Raw genomic sequence first — 26,750 nt, forward strand, 5'->3', positions numbered from 1 at the left:
TTCTTACCCCAACCCAAATGAGAACAAATGTCAGCCCTGACCTGTGCCTGGGAAATAATGTGTCAACTATGGCAAGAATGACCAACTAAATATTCAAGCCAAACCTAATTTAGAATGCTCTAAATGTATGGAATACGTTAACATCTATATTTTATATGTAAGGCATAGTTTATTCATATTGTTATCAATCAGTCAAATTGTAGATGTTCTTCAACATTTTTGTTCACCATTTTTGGCCTTATGTTGTGGACAGCACAGTCTCTCATAGGTTACTGGGAAACAAATTATCTCATAATGAAGACCTTGCTTAATGCTTACCACAAATGTAGAGCAAAATAAAAAGATGTCCACATTTTTCCCTTCCCGCTGACAATTCACTAAACACATTTATTTCTTAGGAGCTTTAAAAAAAAAATTTCCTCTTAAATAAACAAATGTAGGTTTCTATGGTACTCTGCAAAATTCAGCCTTTGTTTCATTATAAATGCCACATAATTATATTGGAAATGTGAAAAAGCCATCAGTGGGAAATCAAATGCTTGTTACAAGATGGGTATTATTATTTTCATAGCTAGCCTGGTAAGCAGCAATTCACAATAGTGATCGATGCTGTGCTTCACATGAAGCCTAATGACGAGACTCGTTATAAAAAAAAAATGCTCAAGTGCAATTATGTTTTAAAAGCTGGGGTGGGATTTAAAAGCTTGGGGGGAGTTGATCCTCATGCCACTTATAGTAGTGTAATTCCAGGGTCTCTGGTGCAGTTCATCCTGAAACTAGGGAGATCAGAACAGTATTAATGCAAGCAGTTTCTTTAAAAAATACTCATTTTCTTTCTACTTTTTGAAAAGACACGCAAAATATCTCTTTTTGTATTATAGCATGTCACAGAACTAATTTAAATGGCACAATTAGTTACCATAGTAAATGGTACAGTCAGTTAAAGAAATTGCATTCTCTTACCCGAGTCCTACTTTTACACTTTTTGCAATAGGTCACATTGACCCCCACAAGTTTAGAATAGATTTATTGCTAGCGTAGGCTAAAGTACAGTGAGAAAAAGGTATAGATAAGGGTTTTTTGGGGTTTTTTTTTAACTCCAGTTTTTTCCCAACCTTTCTGAAAGCTCTGACTACCATAGAATCTGGATGTCTCACAACATATTCAAAAGAAAATAGATTATCTAGCTTTAAACCCATGACAACTCTGATGGCTTCCATACCTAATAAGTCACCTATGCCTTCCTCATTCTGAGAGATTACTTCCTTCTGAGTCTCACTGCTTCTTCCTAGGGCAAAGTTAGGCTCGACTGATATAGGTGAGAATCCTTTCTGAGCTAAACAACATAAGGCTGGTCACACAAGAATTTTGAAGCAGGAGAGAGATCTAAGAATTGGCTAACACCTTACATTTAGCCGAAAAGGGTTAATAAACATAATGATTTGTTTCTTCTGGAAATACCAACAAAACAATTAGTATCAGGATGCACTCCATGGAAAACAGTTATAGGAGCCATAAAACCCACACTCCTTTTTGGCAGGTATAAGAATTATATAAAAGCATATCAAAAACCCACACGAGCTACCAGCTTATGATCATGGATGTACTACAAAAGTGTACTACTTTTGAACAGTAAAAGAAAACCAAAACTTATACTACAGCTCTAGAATATCAGTGAGTCTCTATGGTAGTGCTGAAACAGGCCATTCTGGACAGGTAGAGATGTTCTCCTTCGTGTAAACATATTGTATTTTTTGGCCCTATACAACAGACCAGCCTTTTGGGACTTTAAGAGCCAGTGACAGGTGAAAGGAACTAATGTAAAGCTGCTTTTTTGTTTCAGATGAGCTAGGCAGTCAAGACCTGGTGCATTTCTCTTATGGCTTGACTGATTCAATGTCATTAAAGTATTGGGTGGTTATGTTAATAGCATATATTTTAATTTTCCTAGGGAATCATATAATAGAGTCGTGGAAGCAAGGATGGTTTGAGGATATTAGCTTAAAGAATTTCCTTAGAACTAACACCTGCACACCAACACGAATCTAACAGACATTTCAGCTGACGTGGTGGTATCACTGACTGGTTGGGATTATTCGTGGGGGGGGCGGGGGGGGGGAGAAGATACCTTACGCTACAGCACCATCCTTCTTTCCTTATATACTGTGCTCTCCTATGTGAAAGTAGCGTTCATTACAATAGAAAGTATTCCTGCCACACTTTCAGACTGGTGTTTGCCTACAAGATTTAGTAGCAAGTAACAGAGTAAGTATTATTTGCAATACTTCACACAAATTAGAGGTAGGTCATAGTAATGCAGTTTACTGTGCATGTAATCCCAGCGCTTATTTTGTATTCCACTAAATCTTTCTTGTTTATGCTTGAATCCTGTTTACCACTCACGGCTTGCTGGTGTGTTCACTTTCAAATATAGGTACTTTGGATCAAAATTAGACACACTATATTATGCCATATAGTCCAAGTAAGAGCCATTTGTTTTTGTGTTAAATGTGCTTAAACTTTAAAAGGATCAGTTATATCTACTTGAATAACCTACTCTGGGGAAAAGACGGATGAAAAGCTGTAGAACTGTGATTTTCAACCAGGGTGCCATGGCACCCTTGTGTGCTTTGAGACCTTTTCAAGGGCGCTCTGAGGTGCAGCACAGTATTAGCACGTTAGGTGTGCAAACATGATTCATAACATAAACCCAGAGATTTCAAATAAGAATTCATAGTGGTAAAAATATTCTGACCTGTTGTGGTCTTTCTGAGTTCTTTTCAACAAAAGAACTGCTCTATTATTTTTCTGTAGTCAAACAAGTGAAAACGTAGAGTTGGCCTTTCTCTTAGGGGTGCCTTGAGCATAAAAAAAAATGAGGACCACTGCTGTAGAAGTTGTTAAGTGTCAACATTGCTACTATATTCCATGGGATTAGAAAAGTCAACATAGTTCATTCGTAGCAAAAGACAACACTCTTAGAACAAGGCATGTATTAATGGAAATTATGCACACTGTTGATAGTAGAACAGACATTTTATCAGGAACAATTTCTTAGTTTTTATTGCAGCTGAGCCTATAAAACAATGGGAAAACCATAGCATTATCATTAAACAGACCAACTTTCCTAAGCTTTCTTGACCAATGCATGTTCTCTATTTCAAGTTTCTATTCTAAGGCTTATTAAAAATAGATTCAGTGTGTTCCTCATACAGACCCCAAAACCTGAAACACGTTATCAGTCTGTATTCAGGCACAACTCTGGGTACATTACTGAGACTTTTTCCTGGTTTAGTTAAGGTTTTAGCCCTAATCCTGCTGACAAATCTTATGTGGAGAGATGCGGTTAGCTGTGTAAATTTGAAATCAGGGAGAAGGTAGGACAGAGTGGACTCATCTACACACTATTAAGGTGAAGTAATAAACCCCGGTGCTTATCTTGCCAGAGTTTACTGCTCCCAGGCACTGTGTTTATGTGTACCCAGGACTGCTGAGTCAGAGCAGAGCAGAGAGCTGGTTCAGAGCAGCACCAGTTGGCAGCAGATCCTGGGGGTCATTGCCAGCCCAAGGCTCCTCCAACCTAGTTCAATGTGCCATGGAGGGGCTGGCTGGGGTGTAAGGGTGCTCCAGTGCAAGGCTAGCCGGCAGGCAGCTGCCACAATGAAGCACCCTCGTGCCCCAGCCAGCTGGCTTGGCATGTAAATGTGTACTACTGTGAACTAAAAAAACTCTGCAGTGGGATAGTACTTGTATTTACAAGTACCACCTTGCTGTGGAGTTAATTAATTTGCTCTAGCCTAATAGCCCTGCACATGTAGACGTGAGATGTACTGCACAAGTCTATTCTGCAGTAAACATCTCATGTAGACGCACTCAGTGTCACTTTAGAAATGAACAGGTTCAGAAAAGCCTGAGTTTTCATAGGCAACAACCTACTTTGGCAGATACTTCAGCAGATGGATTTACTTACACATTTGTAATTCATGAATGTCAAATAGGGCTGCTCATCTGTGTAATCATTCAAAATATTATAAGAAAAAATCTCAGAGCAAAAACCTTAAGGGCTGGCTCAGATTCGACTTTTGGTGCTAGCTTCCCCCTCCCTCATTGCATGACAGTCCTCTCACCCATATGACTTTTCTTTTAAACATCTAAAAAGGTTTTTTCTCCTCTGCACAAATATATTTACTTTTTCCTTTAAAACTACATATTACTTTCCACAGCAACAAAATACAATTTTGAAAATTACAGAAGATGTAAAAAGAACCTCCCAAGAGACTACATTTTTTCTAAAACCTTATTATTCTAAACCCAACAGCAATGGACAACTTCTTTAATCTGTAGCAATCTCTACTAAATTTTCAAAGACAACAGAAAAGAATTACAAGTCAAACAGGAAAAAAAAGAAGCATGCACACACACTTACTAGTTTCTGTAGCTATGATAGTTATGTTGTGCCACATGTTTGTTTCTCTGTCGAGTGGGGTTGCCAAAGTTATTTTCCCATCTTCTGCATTAATGTTGAATTGTCTCTCAAGGTCAGTGTGTCGATCAATGGAAAACCTACAAAATAGACATCCCTGTAATCTATTCAAATAAATTGATATGAGCTATACACACTGTAAGAGAATTTAAGTAATCCTTTGAGAACTGCAGTTTGATAGCCAAATGGATTGAGGAACATAATAATTTATAAGACAAAATGACTAACTGAAACTCAAGAAACTTCATAATTATTGTCCAAGGAGTAATTAGCTGTATACTCCACATGAAGGTCATAAACTGCCATCAGGTTCAGTAGGTAGCATCTTTAAAATCCACTGCTGATGAAGAGTTAATTAGACAATCCATCACATTTATCAGACATCTTATGTACTATTTCATAGCAACTGCAGATAATTTTAGGACCAATATATTCAGCCAAAAAAAATGCTGGGCTTCTCGGTTATTTTAAAAAGTATGAAGTAACATTGCTAATAAATTTCACTTTTAATGAAGCATGAAATATTAACCAAACATATCACTTGCTTAGGTTTCAAGCAATTCCATGGACAATAGGTAGTTAATGAATCACTGGTTACCAGCAAAACACTTCAAAAACATGGAGATTGACCATTTTATGGATCAACATGATTGGTTTCTAACAAAACAACTTTGATCTAACAAGTAGTCAGAGCTTGCAAATGAGAACAGGTAAATTATGCAGCCTAAATACAGCCAGCTTGACTAACAAGAAAGACCTGCAGTAGATTGCTCCAGCAGTGCATTAAGCAGAATGATGATTTAGGGCTCAGCACAAGATCTCCAGGAAAGCTTTTATGTCGGTCCATTTTCAGACCGCTGTTTTATTAATGTATTACTTGTTAAAAGAAACTAAACTGGAAAATTAAGCCTTCCAATTTTTGATGGATAAGGTACAAAAAAGAGAATTTATCACAAACTACTGATACGGTACAACAGTCATTGGCTTCAAGGGGCTTTACTGAATCCTAACCATGGATTTATATAAGCGACCAAAATGACTTTTGTGCCTAAGTATTAAAACGCAGAACAGCATGCACCGACTGTTCTGCATCTGTTCTGCATTATACCTAGATATAATGGCATAAGTGAGGAGCGAGTGCCTGAATGGATTCTATTATGTGCTTATAGTCAAATATATGACTAAAAAAGATGGTTTCTCAATACATATTTGTTTTTTGCCAGCACTCTGCACCAGATCTGCTTAGGTCAGTGACAAAAGCCCAAATGTATTTTACTGTAGTCACCATAGTATACATAGCAGAAAATCAGAAATTCTATTGTGCTTCATGTATCATGATCAACTTCAAATAAAAGTCCAATTTCAGGGCCTTCATACGTTGTGATGATGGCCTGTAAGAAACTGAATAAATACAACTCAAACTCCTTCCTGGTGTAATTCCATTAATTTCAATGGACATACACCAAGAAGAAATTTGACCTACCTCCACCTGAGCCCTGGGAGATGATTCTTAAATCTCAGTTATTTAATAATCTTTTTTTTTCTGTATTCGGATATTTTATTTGTAACTGGAACTAGAGAAATGCAAAGCAGCCAAGTTTGGAAAAATGTGAGTTCTTGCAAAATTTTCATTTAGATCAAATTTGTTCTTGGTCATAAAAATAAAGGCTAGTAATGCAAACACATCTTTATGAAGATCAAAGTTAGGGAAGAGCACAATAATATTTGACCAGAATGACGTATGATACTTGATTGGCCACACGTATATGATGTTTTATCGATCAGTAGAATTGGAGTAATTAAAGACATGCATAAAAGGATCCAAGGGCAAAATTTCAAATTGAGATACTTAAAGGTAGGCATAGCCATTTATATTTGGGCTTCCAAGGTGAGATGAGCATGCTCTGGTCCCATTGATTTTAACAGTATTCAGCATTTCTGAAAACCAGCTACTGGTAATTAACTAAACACAGTTGCAGGTATCCGTCTTTAGGCAGCCACATTCGAAAACCTATCCTTTTCTTTTATTTGTCTGTATTGTTCCCACTCAAAATACCAGGGGTCCTATTGCCTTCAATGTAGGCTAATATTTCATCCCAGATATCAGAAGTGGATGTCAAGTTTGGGGATTTTTTAGTAAAATCTTGACAATTATGAATTTATCTTCCAGTATCTTTGACTTGTTTGTAGTCTATCCATAGAAACAGTATTAACTCTGTTACACCACAAATTTAAACTGCAAACTCTTCAGCAATTAAATACTCATGCCCACAAACTAACAGTGTTACCCCTCCATATTATTATTATATCTTTATTCAATGCAGGTTTAATATAAAGCTCACTGAGATAAATTCACTTTTTTCCATTTGGATCAGGTTCCTTTGTATGGTTTCATTCATGTTCTTCTACGCTCAGTATATTTTTTAACACTATAAAACTGAAAATTTAACATCAGAAACTTTATTGTATTGACTTTCAGCCTACTGATATTTATTCACAATGCAAAAATGCATTAAAAATAAAGCATTCTTTAACACATGGTACATGGGTTTACAAGGCTGCAAAGAGGTAAAACCTTCTCCTGACTATAAACTGATAAATATCTTGTACCAAGTAAAAAAATAAAATCTGTAGTATCATAAACTTGGGGAAACTAATAGCATATTTGCAGCTTCCTTATCATAATAATGATATTATAGCTCTTTTTAATGGGAAAGCATTGTTGAATATATAAGCAACGCATAAAATTTACGTTTCTATAAAAATGGAGAAGAATATTTAGGGAAATACTACCCTTTGAAATTCCTGTAGTAACAATGCAGGTTATTGGACTTTTTAGTTAGTTTACGTCACGGTGTTCTGAAGAAAATAGTGTGATCCTAAATTTCTTTAGCTGAAGATTCTTTGTCCGATTGTCATATTTTTACCTGGGTATATCTCCTCGAATAAACCTGAACTGTTCCTGATTTGCACCAAAGTAAATGAGAAAAGAATATGTCCTTCAGTGTTGAAACCCTTCCTTTGCTGCTCCTACTGCGATCTAAATCACAATACCATTGCTGTAAATCACCATATCTCAGCAATGCCAGGCAGACAGGGCATGTTACTTGGTGACTGAGATAAACAGCTGCACCTTAGGAAGACAGAAAATATTGTATCTAGGTTTTTAGGGCCTGCTGTGAATTAATAAAATGATCCACTGCTGCTAAAGAAGAAATCTCTCCAGATATGAATTGGGGGAAATGTGCCACAATGAAGCTTACTTCTCCCACAGAGAGACATTGAAGGGCAATGATAATTTCTGAATTTATAGGAGGGCAGGGATAGTATAAAAACTGAAATTTATTACCCATGCTTTTTCCTATGCATTTGGACCAAGCTTTGGCCAACATAAATTATTACAACAAACAAAACAGAAAAGAAACAGAAAGTAGATGTAAAGTAACAACAGCAATACACAATGAACACCCTGGAATAAAGCAGAGCAGGTTTGTGGAGAATTATAAAATGCTAATGACACTGATTGGAAATGTTTAACTGTGATAAGCCAGATTCTGCTACTGGGTGATGCCATCAGGTGGTGTCAGGTCTGGCTGGGGCACGAGGGCGCTGAAAGTGCGGAGTCATGTGCAGGCAGAAGTCTGGCCCCCTGCTGGCTGGGCTGACCAGGCACAATTTACACGCACAGTCAGTGTCTACACGTGCATCTACTCACAGTTAATTGCCCTGCGATAAGATAGTACTGTCCCAGCATTAATTAGTTTATTGTGGCCTAACAGCATTGCACGTGTAGACAATGACACTTTACTCTGCAGCTAGTTAGTCTACTCTGCAGTTAAGTGCATGTGCAAACACAGCGTGAATAAAATGTTTTAGAAATAAGCCTGCAACAATAAACTATGAATTTAAGAACACTGCTAGAATTAGGCAAACTGCAGATTACAGCATGTTTAAAACAGTCTGCCAAATCTGGAGATACTTTGCATCAGCAGAGTTAACAAGTGAACTGTAGCTTTTGATCTTCAGGAAGAGAAGAATGGCAAACATGGAGAAAAGAGCAGATTTGCTACCTATGTAAGGTAATACCAAGGTATGAGAAGCATTAAAAACACATCTAGATGTATGTTAAAATTGACAAAAATAAAACATGCAAGGAAAAAAACATAAAGGCTTCAGCACCTGGGCTTTACATGACTACTTACCTACTTATTACTAGTATCCCTGATTTCTAGAACTACAGCTGAACTTTGTTCCTTTCTTGACAAAGCTGCTTTCAAATTTGATAGGAATATTGCTGTTATGAAGGCTGTAGTTTTGGACCAATAATTTTTGTGCACTAACATTTTGCCCTCCTTTCTAAGATGCGATTGCTCAGAACCAGACTAGATTCAAACCAAGTACATGCAAAAGTGAGGAAGTCCTCTCTGCCTGTCCATATAGCTGTGATGATGAAACGTGCACTTCTGCTGGAGGGACTGGACAGATCAGGGTGTTGTCCAATATTGCTCAAGAAGTTACTAATGGAAAAGGCAGCACTCTATAGGGTGGGAGCCAGGCTGAATGTCATAGAGAGTAAAAATTTGTAGAAGAAAAGACCATCTCCTTACAGGCTAGTCCTAATATTGAGAACTCTGAGCAGAGGTCTTTTTTTTTCCTTCTCTTGCTTCAATTAACAGCTAAAATCCCTGGTCAGGGGATTTCAGCTGGGTCAGGAAGTCTGCTGGCCTGCATAACTTGTTTTACACAAGATTAGCTGGTTGCATTGCAAGAAAAATCTTTTTCGCCCCCCAGAAAATTGTATTCTGTACTTTTCTCAGTTACCTAATAAGCCAATACTACGAAAAGAAGTCAAAGTCTATTATTAATTAGTCTGATCATGTAGTGCATACAAGATATTTTTAAAGAAGAAATAAGTTAAATTATACTAATGAATACGACATTTCTCATTCTAATACATTCAGTTTTGCCCTTTCCTATTTCCTGTGCATCTGAAGCCTCTATACTTTGATTAAGAAATAACATAGCACAGTTCTTCCATTCACTTTGCACAAACAACATTTTCACTTCAAGGAATCTAGTGAAAAGATGTACCATGAATACAGGATGAATAAAAACGGGAGGAGTTAAAGGTTTCATACATGCAGAGGGGGAAAAAGCTTTTTAAAATAGATCACAGTTTATATACTCTTTTGCTGCCTTCTCTTTTCTTCTGTTTTTTTTTTTAATTCTGTAAAATTTTGCCATTCCAAAGCAAAGGGCACTCCACTAATCTTTAATTGATTAGATTGGTATATTCTCACAATCTCTTTGCGGGTAATGATTAACAACATGGAAGATGGAATGGAGTGCACCCTCAGCAAGTTTGCAAATGACACCACGCTGTGGGGTGTAGTAGATACACTAGAGGGTAGGCTACGATTCAGAGTGACTTAGACAAATTGGAGGATTGGGTCAAAAGAAATCTCATGAGGTTCAACAAGAAAAAGTACAATGTTCTGCACTTAGGGCAGAAGAATCCCATGCACTGGTACAGCCTATGGACTGAGTGGCTAAGCAGCAGCTCTGCAGAAAAGGACCTGGGGGTTACAGTGGACAATACGATGGATATGAGTCAGCAGTGTACCCTTGTTGCCAAGAAGGCTAATGGCATGCTGCGCTGCATTAGTAGGAGTGTTGGCAACAGATCAAGGCAATTATTCCTCTCTGTTCTGTGCTGGTTAAGCCACATCTAGAGTACTATGTTCAGTTTTGGGCCCCCCACTACAGAAAGGATGTGGACAAGTTGGAGATAGTCCAGTGGAGAACAATGAAAACAGTTCAGGGGCTGGGACACATGACTTATGAGCAGAGGCTAAGGGAACTGGGTCTAGGGAAGAGAAGACTCAGAGGGGATTTGACAGAAGCCGTTAACTACCTGAAGGGTGGGTCCAAAGAGGATGGAGCTGGACTGTTCTCAGTGGTGGCAGATGACAGGACAAGGAGCAATGGTCTGAAGTTGCAGCAAGTTAAGTTTAGGTTAGATATTAGGAAAAACTCTCTAACTAGGAACATGGTGCATCACTGGAACAGGTTACTTACAGACGTGGTGAAATCTTCATCCCTGGAGGTTTTTAAGGCCTGGCTTGACAAAGCCCTGGCTGGAATGATCTAATTGAGGCCAGTCCTGCTTTGAGCAGGGCGTTGAACTAGACCTCCTGGACTAGGGACAGAAGTTGCACATAAACTGGTTTAAGTGATCGGAAACTGTTTTAAACCTGTAATAGAACAGAAGCTCAGTGCACGTAAACCAGTTTAAAAAATGGCTGAAACTGGTTTCAGATAAACCTGGTTGAATGTAGTATAAGACTTAGCTAATTTGGGTCAAACCAGTTTATGAAATTTCTGTCCCAGATCCCTTCCTGGTTCAAGTTAAATCACAGTCACCCAGCAGGCCAGCATGTTTTCCAGCCCTGTATTGTGCTGTGCTGTCTGCTCCAGAGAGCAGGGTTGGTGCCACCACTCTGCTCCCTAACTGGAGCAGTAAGGTCTGGCTGATAAGGAGATCAGCATGCAAGCCTGGCTAGGGATGAAGCCCAGTCTCCTGGAGGGGAAAGGTGGAATGGGGGAGGAGGAGTTCTCCCCTCAGGCAAACCCTGGCTGGGGTCTGGGGCCAGGAGATGGGGACAGACAGATAAACTGATTTAAGTGATCAAAAACTGTTTAAACCTGTAACAGAACAGACGTTCAGCGCACAAAAACCAGTTTGAAAATGGCTGGAACCAATTTGTGATAAATCTGATTGAATGTAGTATCAGCCTTAACTGATTTGGCTCAAACCAGTTTATGCAATGTCTGTCCAAGACCCCTTGCTTGTATAAGTTAAACCAGACACACCCCAAATCCTGGCATGCTCCCTGGGCTTGGTGGGGCTCTCTGCTCCACAATAGGGCTGGCCCCACTGCCCTGCTCCCTGGCTGCAGCTCCGGCAGAGACTTGGAGGCTTCTCCCTCCCCTCTCCGTCACCAGTCTGTGCTAAGCAGGAATTCCCCACTCCCCTCTGCCCTGCTTAGAGGTATCTATGTATTAACTAGCAGACCAAATGCTGGCTACAGTCCATGTTGTGACAAAGGCAGAATCTACAGGTAGCTGGTAATGTTCCTCTGATGTTTTCTTAGTAAGGTGATAAACACTGAGTTAGGGGTAATAAAACACTGTTACTAATTCCCTGCTGAGCTAATTGAAGCATCCTCCTGGGGTATGGCCATGCCCCTCCTCAGCTCAGTTCTGTGGGAGGGCTCTAGCCTAGTGGTTCTAGCCTAAGCCACTGCAGGCATGTGTCTGCATTTTTGGAATGAAAAGGGAAAGCCTATTCACCTCCAAATCAGTTCAAGCTTTGCAAGTTAGACTAATCTGAAAATATCATATCAATTCAGGATTAGGCTTTTTGAATGTCTGTCCCTAGCCAGGGAAGGGGGTTAAACACCCCTTCCCCTGCTCAAATTAACTTCTGGCTACAACTGTGGACTACAAATCCCAGAGGCACCTGGAAGCAGCAGATGGAAGTGATGAGCAACCCTGCAGAGTCCTATTGCTCTGATTTTGGACTGCAAATCCAAAAATGTTGAAGGCAGCAGGAAGAGGAAGTGAACGCACAGTCAAAAAGCCCTGCTGTAGTGACCCCCAGCTTGTGGTCTGAGCCACTGCAGGCACTTGGCTGCATGTCCTGAATCAAAGTAAATGTCTGCTCACTTCTGTTTCAATTTAATCTGTGCAGACTAACCTGCAAAGACTGAATTGATTCAGCCTCAGGCTTTTTGACTGTCTGTACTTAGCTGTGAGATCCCTTCCAACCCTAATTTTCTATGATTCTAATGTCAAAATTAGTACCAATTTGGATGTGGCCTATTAAGTAATTGTTTAATTAAGTAGGAATCTGAACAATTATTAAACATTAACTTTTGGTTACTACTTAACTGAACCAGATTTTAACTGGTAAACTAAACATGAAAGACTTTATGTACTAGGGTTAATCTTTCTAACCAGCCAGCCTTACAGGAAATATCATTTCTGACTTGCTCAGGTAATAACTATTTCCTGGTGGTAGCATGAGTTACTGTAATCTTGTTAAATCAGGGATGCAACATAGTGTCTATTAGATGAATGGGTAGAACACTGTCTCTAAGTCAGTTTCTTTAATGGTGTAAAATATAGTAAAAAATATGTGTACATACTAAAGTATTCTAGTCATTATCAACTGACTACAGATAGAGGGGAATATTAGTTTAATTATATGAGGATAGAATGGTTGAGTTGTATTTAATATGAGCAGACAGATTCTTTATAAATATGCCCTCCCTATAGGGTATCACACTGCAATCTTTAATTAAGTAACACATTTATTATCATTAAAAGCAACTTTGCATAGACAAAAATTTGTCCATTTAGATAAGATTCCCTTTATATATAAACAAAGCCTTTGTTGGCACAAATGTGATGATATCATAAGAAGTGAAGAAAGGTAGAAATTTTGTATAGATGAAAACCAGAGAGGAAACCATTTCATTTTATGACATTTCCACAATAAATTTGGTCCAGGTTAGATCAGGTCAAAAAGAAAAAAAAAAAGAAAATGAGGCCAAATTCATATTTGGTATACTCTTCAGTACTTTCACTGGCACCACCCAAGAAAGCATTTGGCCAAAGAAACATAAAAGAAATGTTTCTGTCTTACTAATTACACAGAATTGCCAACTAGTCGGGATTGTAAATGACAAAGATAGAATACAATTTAAATATAAATGCAGTTCATGCAAAACATAGCTGTGTGTCAAGTACTGCACTCAGAAAATGGGTCTGGGATAACATTTTTTACTTATGAAAATGATTTGAAGCATTACATCTAACACAATAAAGCACTGAAAGACAATGTAATGCTTTCACACAAACAAAACAGAGACAGAGAGAGAGCGCAAACTGCTCTGAACTCTATCATCTATTGTACTGATAACACACTTAGTATTCTGACAGTAGCTTCTTCAATGTTAACTTTGAAGCAGCACTACCTTATAGGACTAGAAGACACATCAGGGTCATGAGCAGTCACCTGACCAATCACGGAGTTAATAGCAGCATTTTCATGCACTTCCAGAAGATAAGTAGGTGATGAAAAGACTGGTGGCTCATCAGCATCCTCTACTACAATTTTTACTGTTGCTGTATCTTTGAATGGTCCCCCACTGATGAAGCGAGGATCAATATAAATGTTGGCCGCTTCTACCTTCAGCGTATAGGATTTTTTGGTCTCAAAGTCCAGAGGCTGTTAAGAATGACAAAGATAAATGCCTTTCACTAATGACCACAGAAGCAAGAACAAATGAATATAATGCTGATGGATGAAAGTTATTTGCATTTAAGCACATTCAGTGAGTTTTAATGCAATCACTTTTCTTTCCCTGAGACTCAACCTGTAAATTTTCTAGGCATTTATTGATATCTTTTTCTTATCCAGGCTCAGTGAAAATAGACCCCTTTGTTTTGTTTTTTCTTTGCATTTCATTAAGAATTCACCAAAAACAAATTTGCACAAATTCTACTGTCACAATTTTACCTTAGATAAATAGTAACGTGTTATTTGTACTAACTTGGCCTGCATGTTAATCATGCACTTAATCAGTGTTCTGTGGGGTGGAGATAAGGAAAAATCTTGTACAGGCTCCAGGTGGAGTAACTATTTTATTATTTCCAGAACAGTGTGAGAAATGTAAAAAACTAGCAATGATTGTTCTTTAGGAAGAAGTAATTTACAGCTAATCATTTGAAAAACATATTTTAATACTACTGCATCTTAAATAACTCTTTGCATCAGTATTTATAGGAATAAATGAGGCAGAGATCTCTCAGGAATTTCGTACAACTCCAGCATTTTACATTTCTCTATCTTCTTCTGTTTTCATACAAAGAAACATGGAGCTGATTACTTTATTCCACAAATCAATACAGCAGCTGCAGCAGAATCACCATTGTTTTAAATATTTTACGGGCTGCACATTAAAATGAAAAAGTATGCTGTGGATGTAAAAGAATGAACCATATAGTAAAAAAAATAAGTCTATGATGCCTTCAAATATCAGAATTCATGACTACATATTTGTGACTTCAAACACATCTGCCTCAGCATATTCACAATATAATTCACTTGTGTCCCACAATGATTCAAATTTCAAAGATGCAAATTGTCAAGCTTTGGAAAGATATTTAGATTTGCATTACAATGTTCCATGGGGAAAAAGAAAAGGACAGAAAAACCCCGAATCTGCAATGCAAATACAAACAAGAACACAAAAAAGGAACTAGAAAACTCTTCCAGGACGTCAATGAAAGATTTCAATATATATTCTTACTTTGATTTTTTGTTGTTGATTTTTTAGCTATGAAACTAGCTCTTATAGGACTTTGTTGTTTCCTTGACAATCTTTAGTAAACATAAGAAACTTTTGTTCCTTCATCTACTCAGATATTACTAAACATTGGCATCTATTAATAGATTATTGTACTATAACACTGATGGTTGTAAATGAGCATAAACACGAATTGCCAATCACATGTCTGGTATCGTTTTTGCAGGGGTATAGGTTGTAGCCACGCTGGTCTCAGGACATAGGCAAACAAGGTTCTTTGGGTGAATCTGATCTCTTTTATCTTAGCTGGAAAAAAAATTCTTAGCAAGCTATTGGGTTTAAAAACCCTTCGTCAGGCTTTTAGCATTTTCAAAGTCTTCACAGTAAAACAGCACCCCAAAAAATTAGTCATGATTAATCCCCAGGCAAAATTTACTCTGGATTATCTAAAAACCTTTGGCAAATGGTACCCTAAAACACTTTCTACCACAAAAGAACCAAGGTGCTTATTGCTGAAAAGCTGAAGCTGTGAAAAAAACACTATATTAAATGCTCTGTTACAGTGAGTGTCTAACTGGTACAGAGAGTAGGGTAAAAGGCTAATTGCTTTAGGATGCATTTGGATAGGTATCTGGCTGGGGTCGTCTGACCCCAGCACGCTTTCCTGCCTAGGCAGGGGACCCGACACGATGAACTGTTGAGTTTCCTTCTGACCCTAGCATCTATGAAACTATGAAACATTTACCGCACCCAGTCTACAATTATGTGGGTTATTAAACCATGTGATCATAGCTTGGGAGTGGTGTAGACAGCCATCTGCCAGTGGTGGGAGTCACACAAGGAACATGAAGTAGGTTCCTTGAAGTGGGCAGGCTTAAGGCAGGGAGGATAATGGGTTCATGTGGGGGTTGGCCAGAGCAGAGGGAGGATAGTGAATCTAAAGTGGGGGTTGTCTTTCCAAGGCGGGGCGATATCACAGTGCTTAAAATAGCCTGGTCAGTGTTGGGGCGCCAGGGGAAGGGAAGTAGAAAAAAGCACAACCCTGAGGCTGGGATGAGTGGCTGGGATTCCCAGCCCCAGGGCTGCACTCCAAACCTATGCAGTTGTTTGACTGACCAGGTTATCCCGTTCCTGCACTAAATTAGTTCACGTACTCAGGTAGGTGACCTAGTTAGGTCAATTTAAATGTAGTGTCTGCATGTATCCTTAGTCTACAAAATAGGCCCATAGTATATAATCCATAATCATAAGTGATACTGGGTAAATGTAACCATATTTTTTCTCCAGTGGAGAAGTATCTCCCCAATACAGATGTACACTTTGTTTTATTATACTTTTACTGTGCTAACACATTCATAAAGAATATAAAAAGAAATAGCCTTTATATGGGTCTATCTTCTGACCTCTTTAGTCTAACAATAGCTGCCATAAAGTGAATATATGTCTGTGCATTTGTGATTCTTACTTTCCTGTCAGAATGTTACAAGGAAATCCATAATACTTGTAATTGTTTAATTGTAATTGTTTAGGGTACATGATAGTAACCACAACATCTAAAAGCTCAAGACAGTTTTAGAATATTATAATTTATTAACATATTTGGAGTCAGATTTTTCTCCAGCTGCTGGTGATATGTTGTCCCCACTGAAACTACAAGAAGTTTTTTGTTGGCTCTTGTGGGAGAAAGATTTCACCCCAGATGTCCACTTTTCTGCATGCACATAGTTGCCTCTTAAGATGTGCATGTGAAGAAAACAGCACATTTCCTACAGACAGGTATCAAATGTATACAGAAAAGTGTAATACAACTGCAACTTCTCTTTTGTCTTGAGTTTGGGACTCTTACTCATGAGAAGGAATAGCAGATGTATGAGCAGGTCCAGTGATATCTTTACTCATGGACTAAAGTAGTGATCAACATAAGTAAGGGTGGAAACATTAGCTGGATATCAGGGAATTCGTTATTGGATATACCGGTGAATTCATTATTGGATAAAGGCAGGTTACAACCAATAGCCTGCTAAGCCATCTAAGAAACTTTATGTATTGAACATCTTCAGAAGCGTAAATCTCAACCCTGCTTGAGTATGTGAGATAACAGAACCTTTATAGGTTAGTGTGTGAAGTAGAGGCTGCATATGCATTATGCAGCTTTGAAAAACAGATCCACAGCTGCCTTCACAGATATCTCCTGGATGGAAATTTTGATAGGTATGTCCATGACTAGCAAACTCAGAGATCTATCTACTGCTTTGACTCCTGCACACTAGATAAAAGAATATTTTGAACTACGATCTCCAGTGTGCTTTTCCAGTACGCAGACTAGTCAGGAAGCCATCTGTATAATAAACAAACACATTTTATGTAGATGTCATTTACCTTTCTCACTCTAATAATGCCATCCTGAGACTGGGAATCTGAAGTGATTTCAAATATATCCATTCCATCTCCTTCAATAATGTCATAAGATGACTTGGCATTTTCTCCAATATCCAGGTCATTTGCTTTTACCCTTCCCACTGGTTCACCAAGAGCAACGTCTTCCATTACTGAGAAGTGATACAGACCTTACAAATAAGAACAAAAGGCTGACCGTTAAATCTGATACCAGTCCCCTGAACATGTTCTTCATTTCTGTTCATTTCCTCGAAAGTGAATGTTTGGGAGACACAACCCATGCAAACTGTATTTTAACAAGTTATTTACTTCAAGATGCATAATGTGCTCAATACGTATGCTCTGCCTACTCAGATGACTGAATGCAAAAGTCCTTCTTTTCACTGACTATATCATCCTGTCTCTGCCTGCAGGAATGTTCAGGATTGCCAAACATAAAATATTAAGCTATTTCAGCACAGAAAGATGCAATATGCAATTCACTACGAGGCACTTTTAAACTTACCTTGTATTTACAGACTTGGAGCCCATGTTTGATAAAATCCAATTACTAATCTTCAGCCTGCAGCAACCTGATCAGATACATTAAAGATGCCTCGTGTGACTCAAAATCCTCACTGCTCCGTTGACCATAACCCTTGCCTTCTAATATTCTCTGGGCACAATCTAATTGGTCTATATATTTTCTTCTTTGAGGTAGAAAACTCTCTAATTAGAAGGGATCTGGGGAGCTCCTCCCCCCACAACTCACGTTTCAAGGGAAGCAATAACTATACCGTAGTCAGCATTACTGCATTTACCTTTCTGTTAAGGGATAACTTAATCCCACTGGAAAGTACTACCTGTCATGTGTTATCATGAAACTCAGCCACTGCACTTCTTGATTTCTTATTTTAATCAGTTACTTCATCACTTCAGATAACTTTATATTCAAATGAGATTTCTTTAAAATATATGGGGGAAAGTCTACTTTCTATTTAAATGACATGCTTTATACCGGAGATTACTAGTTTGTTAAGAAGCAAATCAGAGAACCCATTCTGATGAAATACCTTCCTGGCTTTAGCAATGATCTGAAAGCTAGCAGGTGCATACAAAGTATGTGAGGCCTCCGCCTGCTGAAATCCTTTACAGATGGCCTAATTATTTTAGCTTTGTGGTAATTTGCACTTGCTGTAACTACAGGTAAGGGGTAAAATGTTCCATTGCAGGATGGTTTATTAGTTATACTAGTCAGAAAAATTCAGCTTAGCAGATGAGCTGGTTACAAACATCTTTTGAAAGGAGGATGGGGACCTCTTCTTTTCTTTCTCTCTCAGTGACAGTTTGCTGCAGCAGTGTGTGTGATTAGAGGCCTAATATGCTGCTATTAGTTTATTGAAACCATAATTTTCTGAAGCTGCTTGAATAAATTATTAGTGCATTAACTTCAAAGGCAACATATGAAACTAAGGAAGAAACAAACATCGACAAATGCTTTTGAAACCATAAAGCATATGGATGCAAACTGCCCTAAAATCAACTGGGTTCCTTTGTAAACATTTGCTCTTAACCTTAACAGTCAGATTTCTGTAAAGGTATCATTCTCTTTTTTGAAGCAATTAACTTTTGGGTTGCTTTATTATATATAAAACTTACACTTACATAGGGCAGGAAAAGTAACATCTATTTAACCTATAATTTAGTTTTTTCTTTCCTGTTTTCCAGGCTGAAGATTACTGAGAAACTATTTATAAATAGCTTGGAACAATGGGTAGTCACTGCAGTCCATCTCCTCCATCACATGGGTTCCTCATTTATTTTGCTGGCCCACACTGTGGTCAATTCCCCTCGTCCTGGTTGACTGGAATTTTTTAAGCAGGTTTGGTTTTTCTTTTTTATTGAAGGGGGTTGGAGGAGGAGGAAGAACTATTTACACAAATAGTTTACTGGGCATTGTAAAGAATAGACATTTATTTTTCATGCTGTTTACTAATTGTTAAAAGTAGAATTATATAGGCGTCTGTTATGACAAATGCTCAGACTGTGACCAGCCGTCCACTCGAAGCTTGTTTTAAATCCCCTAACTTTTCACAACAGTCAGCTGTTCTTCTGAATATAATCTAATGGTAAACTGTTAGGTTAAAAACTTCAATAACTTCTAAGATTCTTCTCAAATGATTTCAAAGATAGCACCGACGTAGTGAAAGTTCATCTTTTTCATTTCTAAAACCCAGGAGGCTAACACTCTTTCAAATCTAGCCATAAATACACATTTCTGTCCTGCCTGGAAACAATAAAACGATAAAACACGCTGCTTTCTGGGTTCATTACAATTTTATTGTGAAAGCAGCATGTATTACATCTTATGAATTTCTATTTCATTCTGGTGAGGCTCCATTGTAAGTTTGATCCTTTCTTATGTTTCTTTCCAGGCAAACTGCAAACTGTGCTTTAACAATGGTATCCTTATAACGAGTGTCAAAGAATTGAGCAACTATTATATAAGGCTAGAGCCATGATTAATCTGTAATATTAGACAGCATGATTTTTGAATAGCCAATTTTAAAAGGGCAGATTGATAATAATATCCAATTACAGTATTTAGTAACGTATTGTTCTTAGGAGAGGGGTCTACATATTTGCAATAAATAAATAAATACAAAGGGGGAAAAAACAACCCCTCCTTTCTAAATTTTACCAGGTTACTATGTTTTGTAACTGGGCACTATATATTTGTGAATTCTTGGCTGATGGGAGGTGCTGGAAATTAGAGTCCTGGAGACTGAAGCCCTGTGTTATCACAAGGTTGAGAAAGACTGTTATCTACATTTATTATCTACTTAGCGAGCATGTCCCAGGGACTGATAGTATAGGCTTCCTCATGCTGCCCAATCATTGTCTCTCAAAATCCTGAAGAGACCATATGGTGGTACATTTTAGGAGTGTATAGGGTAAAAGTGCTGTGAAGTCTCTGTACGCATTTAGTTCTTGGAGCCCTGGCTGAGAGTCCCAATAAGGGTGCCAATTAGTACCAGTTGCACTGCTGATTTTCTGATCCAGTTACCTAGCAGGACCTGGAAACACACTTCAACTTATTTCATATCATCATGCAAAAGCCCTTTGACAAAAGGGTACTTCTGATGCAAGTACAAAAGCCAGGCAGCTGGCAAAAGTAGCTCTATAGTTACCAATTTAGATTTACTGTACATTGCGCATATCCAAAAGAGATGTCTTTCAACATTATGGTGATATGGTTCATCTAAAAGCTTCATCTATAAATGTTGGCACCACTAAGGGACTTGTCACCTTACATTGTAAAACATTCATGCACCGACCTGTGTAACATAATGCAATGAGAAGTAAGAAAGACAGGCATTTCCTCATGTAACATAATGAGAAAGAAGTAAAATCTTTTGATTGTGCCTACAGTACTTATATGCTAGAAACCTCAGTAAGATTAGCTATTAAAACAACTTTTTCGTGAGTAAACCATTACTTTTCCTTATTTCTTTTATCATTCTCAATTCCTTTTTCACTGTTTATAGTGCTTATCTTAAGCTACTGGAGTGGAATTTGCCTCTGTGCAGAGGACTACCATAAGACTTATACACTATTTAAATCTTCAAAATATGGCATAAGTAGAGCTTATGTGATACACAGGCATTTCTATGTCGATGCCTGTAGAAAAAAAATATAGATGTATTGTTGACAGTAAAATATTTCCCAACTCCAAAATTGAGAGTCTCACTATCTCAGCCATTTAAACCATCAGAAGAAGCCTGGGAGGAATTGATACATTTACACAGTAGAGGGATACATTTAAACATCCCATTTGAATTCAACTACTCCAAATACAATCAATCCAGGCATTATACTCCTATACTTTATTTATTTATTTATCTTTTTACTTTGAAATAGACTACAAAGCATTGCAGAACAGCTCAGCAGGATGCCAAATCATTTTAACCTAACCCAGCAAGACATGCAGTGGAACCATAGCAGTAAGCATGGATTTTAAATTAAAGATCAACAATTAACTAGACTCAGACTTATTTTCTATTATTTTCCCATCTCATCCTTAATTAGTCAAACCTTTATTTCTTTCATCAACTATGTCTGTCTTTCTGAGGTAGTGTTATCCATCTGCCCCTCAGACATGAGCACAGTTAAAGACAACTGGGGCCCAAAGGACCAGAATTATTGTCTAGTGTCTGTGCATGCGTACGTGTGTCCATGTATGTGTATGTTTTCCTCTTTTTTTTCCCCTAGCAGTTCCAGATCAGTCGGTGGTCTAAGGCTCTTTATATGATTCTTGCTGCATGTTTGAAAAAGAAAAACGTTCTCTGCCATGGACAAATGCACAGAATAATAAAGCACCAAAAAGTATTTCACATCTTCAGTTCAAAGAGCCTGTTTAGATAATGTCACTTACTCTGTGCAAACTTTGGAGGATTGTCGTTAACATCTGTGAGTGTAATTGTCACAGTTGTTGTGCCAGACAGTCCGCCCATATGCCCACCCATGTCTTTTGCTTGGATGACCACAAAGTATTCTTCTTTGGCTTCTCGGTCCATATTAGGAAGAGCTGTTTTAATTATAGCTACAATAAAAAGAGGGAGAAAAATAATCATGACAAAGAAAAAATTAATAGCTAATTTACAAAAGCAGAGACCTACTTTCACGTGTAATTGTGTTTAGGCCAATACCAGTATATCTGCCAAATATCCAGTTAAAGTTGGCTCTTGTCAGTACCAAGGTAAAGAGAATTAAAATATTGCCAGAAAAGTCTATTAAAGGTCTCCAAGCTTTTATCCAATTAAGGGTACAATGCAATTATAAACCATCGGGACACAATCGATAAACCTTTAGTTTTTGTTGTTTTTTTTTATATATATATATTTCTACAACTGAATTGATGAGATTCATTTTGATCCCCATCCTTCCCTCTTCCCCCTCCTTCTTAGTTTCTGTTTCCCTGCATGCCTGGCTCCAAAACATCTGAAACATTTTGGATGGTTTTGTTTTGGAGATTCATAGCTTCATAGATGTTAGGGTTGGAAGGGACCTCAATAGATCATCGAGTCCAACCCACTGCATAGGCAGGAAAGTGTGCTGGGTTCAGATGACCCCGACCAGATGTCCATCCAACCTCCTCTTGAAGACCCCCAGGGTAGGGGAGAGTACCACCTCCCTTGGGAGCCCATTCCAGATTCTGGCCACTCTAACTGTGAAGAAGTTCTTCCTAATGTCCAATCTAAATCTGCTCTCTGCTAGCTTATGGCCATTATTTCTTGTAACCCCTGGGGTGCCTCGGTGAGTAGAGCCTCACCAATTCCCTTCTGCGCCCCCATGATGAATTTATAGGCAGCCACAAGGTCGCCTCTCAACCTTCTCTTGCAGAGGCTGAAGAGGTCCAGGTGCCCTAGTCTCTCCTTGTGGGGCTTGGCCTGCAAGCCCTTAACCATACGAGTGGCCCTTCTCTGGACCCTCTCCACGTTATTTACATCTCTCTTAAAGTGTGGCCCCCAAAACTGGATGCAGTATTCCAACTGCGGTCTGACCAGTGCCCGATAGAGGGGAAGTATCACTTCCTTGGTTCTGTTTGTCATGCATCTGCTGATGCATGATAAAGCGTAGTTAGCTTTGCTGATGACTTCGTCACACTGATGACTCGTGTTCATCTTGGAGTCCGCTAGGACTCCGAAATCCCTTTCTGCCTCCGTGCTGCCGAGATGTTTCGAAGCCTTCCATTTCATTTTGGATTCAGTATTTCGGGCACTGAAATACCTCTGAAACAAAACAGCTGACAACATTTTGCACGGCTCTACCATAAAAGCCCTGTTATCTGGCATGAGTGAGGAAGGGTGCCGGGTATCTAAAAATTCTGGTTACCTGAGGCTGGCAGTTTTGGGCCGGATGCGGAGCAGGGGGAGCACTGGGCAGATGCAGAGCAGAGGCAGCGCAGGATGGTGGTGGCAGCTGCGACATGTGTGCTTCCCACCCACCCCCTGCATCCAGCCAGATGGATGGAAATTCCAGTTAATAGAGTAATCTGGTTAGTAAAATGGCATAGAGCAGGGCTTCTACTGTAATTAGAACTGGATGAACAATCAAAAAAATAGAAAGGTAAAGGTAGATATAGTATGCCCTATTGTACAGACCAATGAGGCCTGCTGGAGCAGTGGAGGCAGGGCTCCGCTGTTTCTTTAAGCATGGCATGAGAAGGAGGGGATCCGGTCAAAACTATGCACCAGCTGCCTTTTCCCTGAGGTGTTCCTGGTGCACACTGGACAGGAGACTGGGTAGGCCTCAGGGCCATGCTAGAAGTAGAAACCCACCACTTATCCTGGGATCAAACCCAGGCCTTTCCAGTTTATAGGTATCCAACAGAGCTATGAAGTTCCCAATTAAAAAAAATATATATATAATGGTAAACTAAATGACAGCCAGTGGAAAAGGATGCGATTCAGTTGTGATCACTCTAATTAAGGGCGGGGGGAAGAACAAAAAAAGAAATGGACCAATAATTATGGAGCATCTATACATATTAAATCAAAACATGGTATATGGTAGTTTCTCTGGGAAGGATTTTCTCTTTTTTCCCCTTTAATCCTGTTTTTGAATCATATTTTTAATGAAATCATCTGTCTGTGAAAAGAGAGCAAAGAGTTCAAGTTACTGAATCATCTTAGTAGTAAGTGAAGCGTAATAGTGCCAAGGGAAATCTAATCCACCAGTGCAGTGGTCTTTTTTAAACCACTGTGCTGGAGGATTCTTATCAGGCCTGGGGAAGACTGTCTCTTTCCAGGGGCCCATAGTCACAGAAGTGTGAGATGGATGGCACTGCTTGTGTGGAAACATTTACAGGAACTCTGTAAGATCTTAAGATACATTTTTTAAAGACAGGGAAGAATTAGATTATATGGCACATTACAAAGAATTGTATACAATGGGCATACATACCATTGACAAATCATACACCCCTGTTTTCATTAGCTTTTAAGAAAAAAATACAAATATCCTTACAAGCCAAGAAAAAAAAAATTCCTGGGTTTTCATGTTGGCTTATAATCAGGATTTCTTTAAAATAAAATCACTGAATCATTACTGGTCCCTTCAAATACTTCTTACTCTCGCATATGAGTTGATTTCCACTAAATACTATCGAACTTCAGAAAAAAAGATGCTTTATACGGCAGCAAAAAGACTGAATCTCCAGGATTGTATGAATCCTGATAGTTACAGTAAATTATATAGACCAAATTCAGAAGCAGAATATGCAGCTGCAACTCTGTTAATGCCAAAAGATTTTACCTGTTTGCATCAGCCCTTAATAATTTCCCCTAATACACATGCAGTGGACTGGGTTCTCCTCCTCCTTACTGTTTTGGATGACTTAGCGTTAAGGCTAAGTTATTGGTACATTACAAAAGCTTTTCAGGGACTTGGGCTGGGTCAGATAGAATCACTCTTATCTTTTTAATAGGTAAAACAGGATCTGGTCCTAATTATATAAAATCATGCCAGAGATGAAAAGAACAGGGTTGCTTCCTGTTATATCAGCCTGTGTGTCGGGCACTGCCTCTGAAGTCAATAAGAGTAGCTTTCTCTAAAAGGAGCCACCAAGTTATGACTTGATGAAAGGGACTTTACTCGTGTTTACTTAGTAATTAATTAAAAAAACAGCCCTACTGAAATTAGTGGGACCACTTGTGTCAGATGCTATTAATGATGAGCAATGCTAGCAGAACATGGTCCATTATGAATTTTCTTCTTATTGGGCCTGAGTCAAAGATCATTAAGGCACTCTTCAATGAGTCTTAAATCAGGACCACATAAAAGTTTATGGATTATTGAGTTTTCTCAAGAGAGTTTTCTCTAAAATCTGTTTTCTCTCTAACTCATGTAGTTAATTTAGGCCTCCAAATGACTTGGAAAGGACAACAAATATTTTGTGGATATTATGTTCGAGACAGTTTGATGAACTCCAGACTCTCAAGGATTGTTCTCCACGGCATATAGTTTAACTTGTCTCCAAAATGTGACACAGGCAACACTGCACCTATCGTGTGGAGAGAAGGGAGTCAGGGAGAGTAAAATAACCTCAGAACAAACTACCGAACAAAAACCCTTCTAAATCAGAATAAAGGCTCCAGATTTGATTTTCAAAGAACAGAAGTGCTGCATTACAGATCCCCACACAGCCTTGTCAATTCAATGTTTTTACACATCTCCCTTCATGAAGCTTCAGTTCATAAACCCTTTGCCATGGGCCACAAGTCACAGACAAAGGTAAATACCAATTTCAAACAAAGCAAAAATGGTACAAAGCAAGAAAAAAAAAAAAAAACCAACAAAACCAAAAATGATTGCCACAGTTAGTGTTGTGGTCTCTGAAGTGTAACAAGCCTGAATTACAAGAGTTTACTATCAGCACCAGTATTTCTATATGCAATATCCAACAAAAGAACAAAAGTCTCCGTTTCTTCTTTCAACCAAATTAATAAACATTAAATGCTGCTCTTTTCTGTGCATCCTCACTTACATATGTCATACGATGATAAAAGGAGATGATCAAAAGTTTTGAGTAGATTTCAATAGTAACTTACAAGTCTTTTTTTCTTTCAGTCTATTTGCCAATCCTCAAACCGTACACCCAGGCACTACTGGAACTTTCAAACTTGCCTTCACAAACCATTCCACCAAATCAAATATTGATATTTATACAGACTCTAAAGCTCAAAACATGAAGCTGGTTGAACTACTCTACCATTATTTCATTCATTTAAAAAATAAATAAAAGAAACCCCCCAAATTTAGATTCTAATGGATGAAAGTGGGGAGTCAAGGACTTATGCCATATTGAGTCAAATGGGGAGTAAGAAAAACCTGAGAGTGGTTCAAGGCTAGGTAGAAACATAATAAAAGCTGTGTCAGTGAGATAATTAGAAAATATTTCTATGCACTTTCATTATAATCAATAAATAGGTATCTAATAGATCGCCCATCTATGGGGCCTCCATTTGAAAACAGTGACAAGAAAAGAAATATAGCGACAGGCAAAAAAGAGAGAACCTACGATTCAAAAGCGTACAAAAATGTCCTCTAAAGTGAAAGTCACATTTTTAGGCTGTGTTGCTTTCCCCAAACAGCTATTGGTGTCATACTGCTCAATAGCAAATAAAACAGCTGCAGAATGGGATTTACTTTTACAGTGGTCCTAAATGCATACACTGAGCAATTTGCACAATCTGCCTCACAACTTGAATCAGTTAAAATGCACCCCTGTGGACTACTTCCAAAAACCTATTTGGAAGAACATACACTGTCTCACACTGGAAAAGATCAGGGGAAAAGAACCAAGATGTCAGAGGCTACAGCTAGCAAGGGAAAGCAAGCAGCACAAAGAAACGTGGATTTTTACTTTCTGTTGTCTATTCTCCACTCTCTCTATTCTATTTCAATGTCTATTTTACAATTGTTTCATAAAACTCCACATAACAACAATATAG

General features: G+C 38.4%; 1 protein-coding gene across 4 annotated transcripts in view; it reads right to left on the minus strand.

Moving 5' to 3' along the window:
- Positions 1-26,750, minus strand: part of CDH8 (cadherin 8) — a 219,460-nt gene that overhangs the window by 68,615 nt on the left and 124,095 nt on the right. For all 4 annotated transcript variants that reach the window (XM_090062129.1, XM_090062127.1, XM_090062126.1 and 1 more), the window contains 4 exons: positions 21,671-21,838; positions 17,239-17,426; positions 13,525-13,778; positions 4,427-4,563 (listed from right to left, as the gene is read on the minus strand). In XM_090062129.1, coding sequence (XP_089918255.1) covers positions 4,427-4,563; positions 13,525-13,778; positions 17,239-17,426; positions 21,671-21,838 — 747 coding nt within the window. The remainder of the gene's footprint in view (positions 1-4,426; positions 4,564-13,524; positions 13,779-17,238; positions 17,427-21,670; positions 21,839-26,750) is intronic.

This window comes from Crocodylus siamensis, chromosome 9 (assembly GCF_052110815.1).
Source record: "Crocodylus siamensis isolate JL-2025a chromosome 9, ASM5211081v1, whole genome shotgun sequence".
Classification (NCBI taxonomy): domain Eukaryota; kingdom Metazoa; phylum Chordata; order Crocodylia; family Crocodylidae; genus Crocodylus; species Crocodylus siamensis.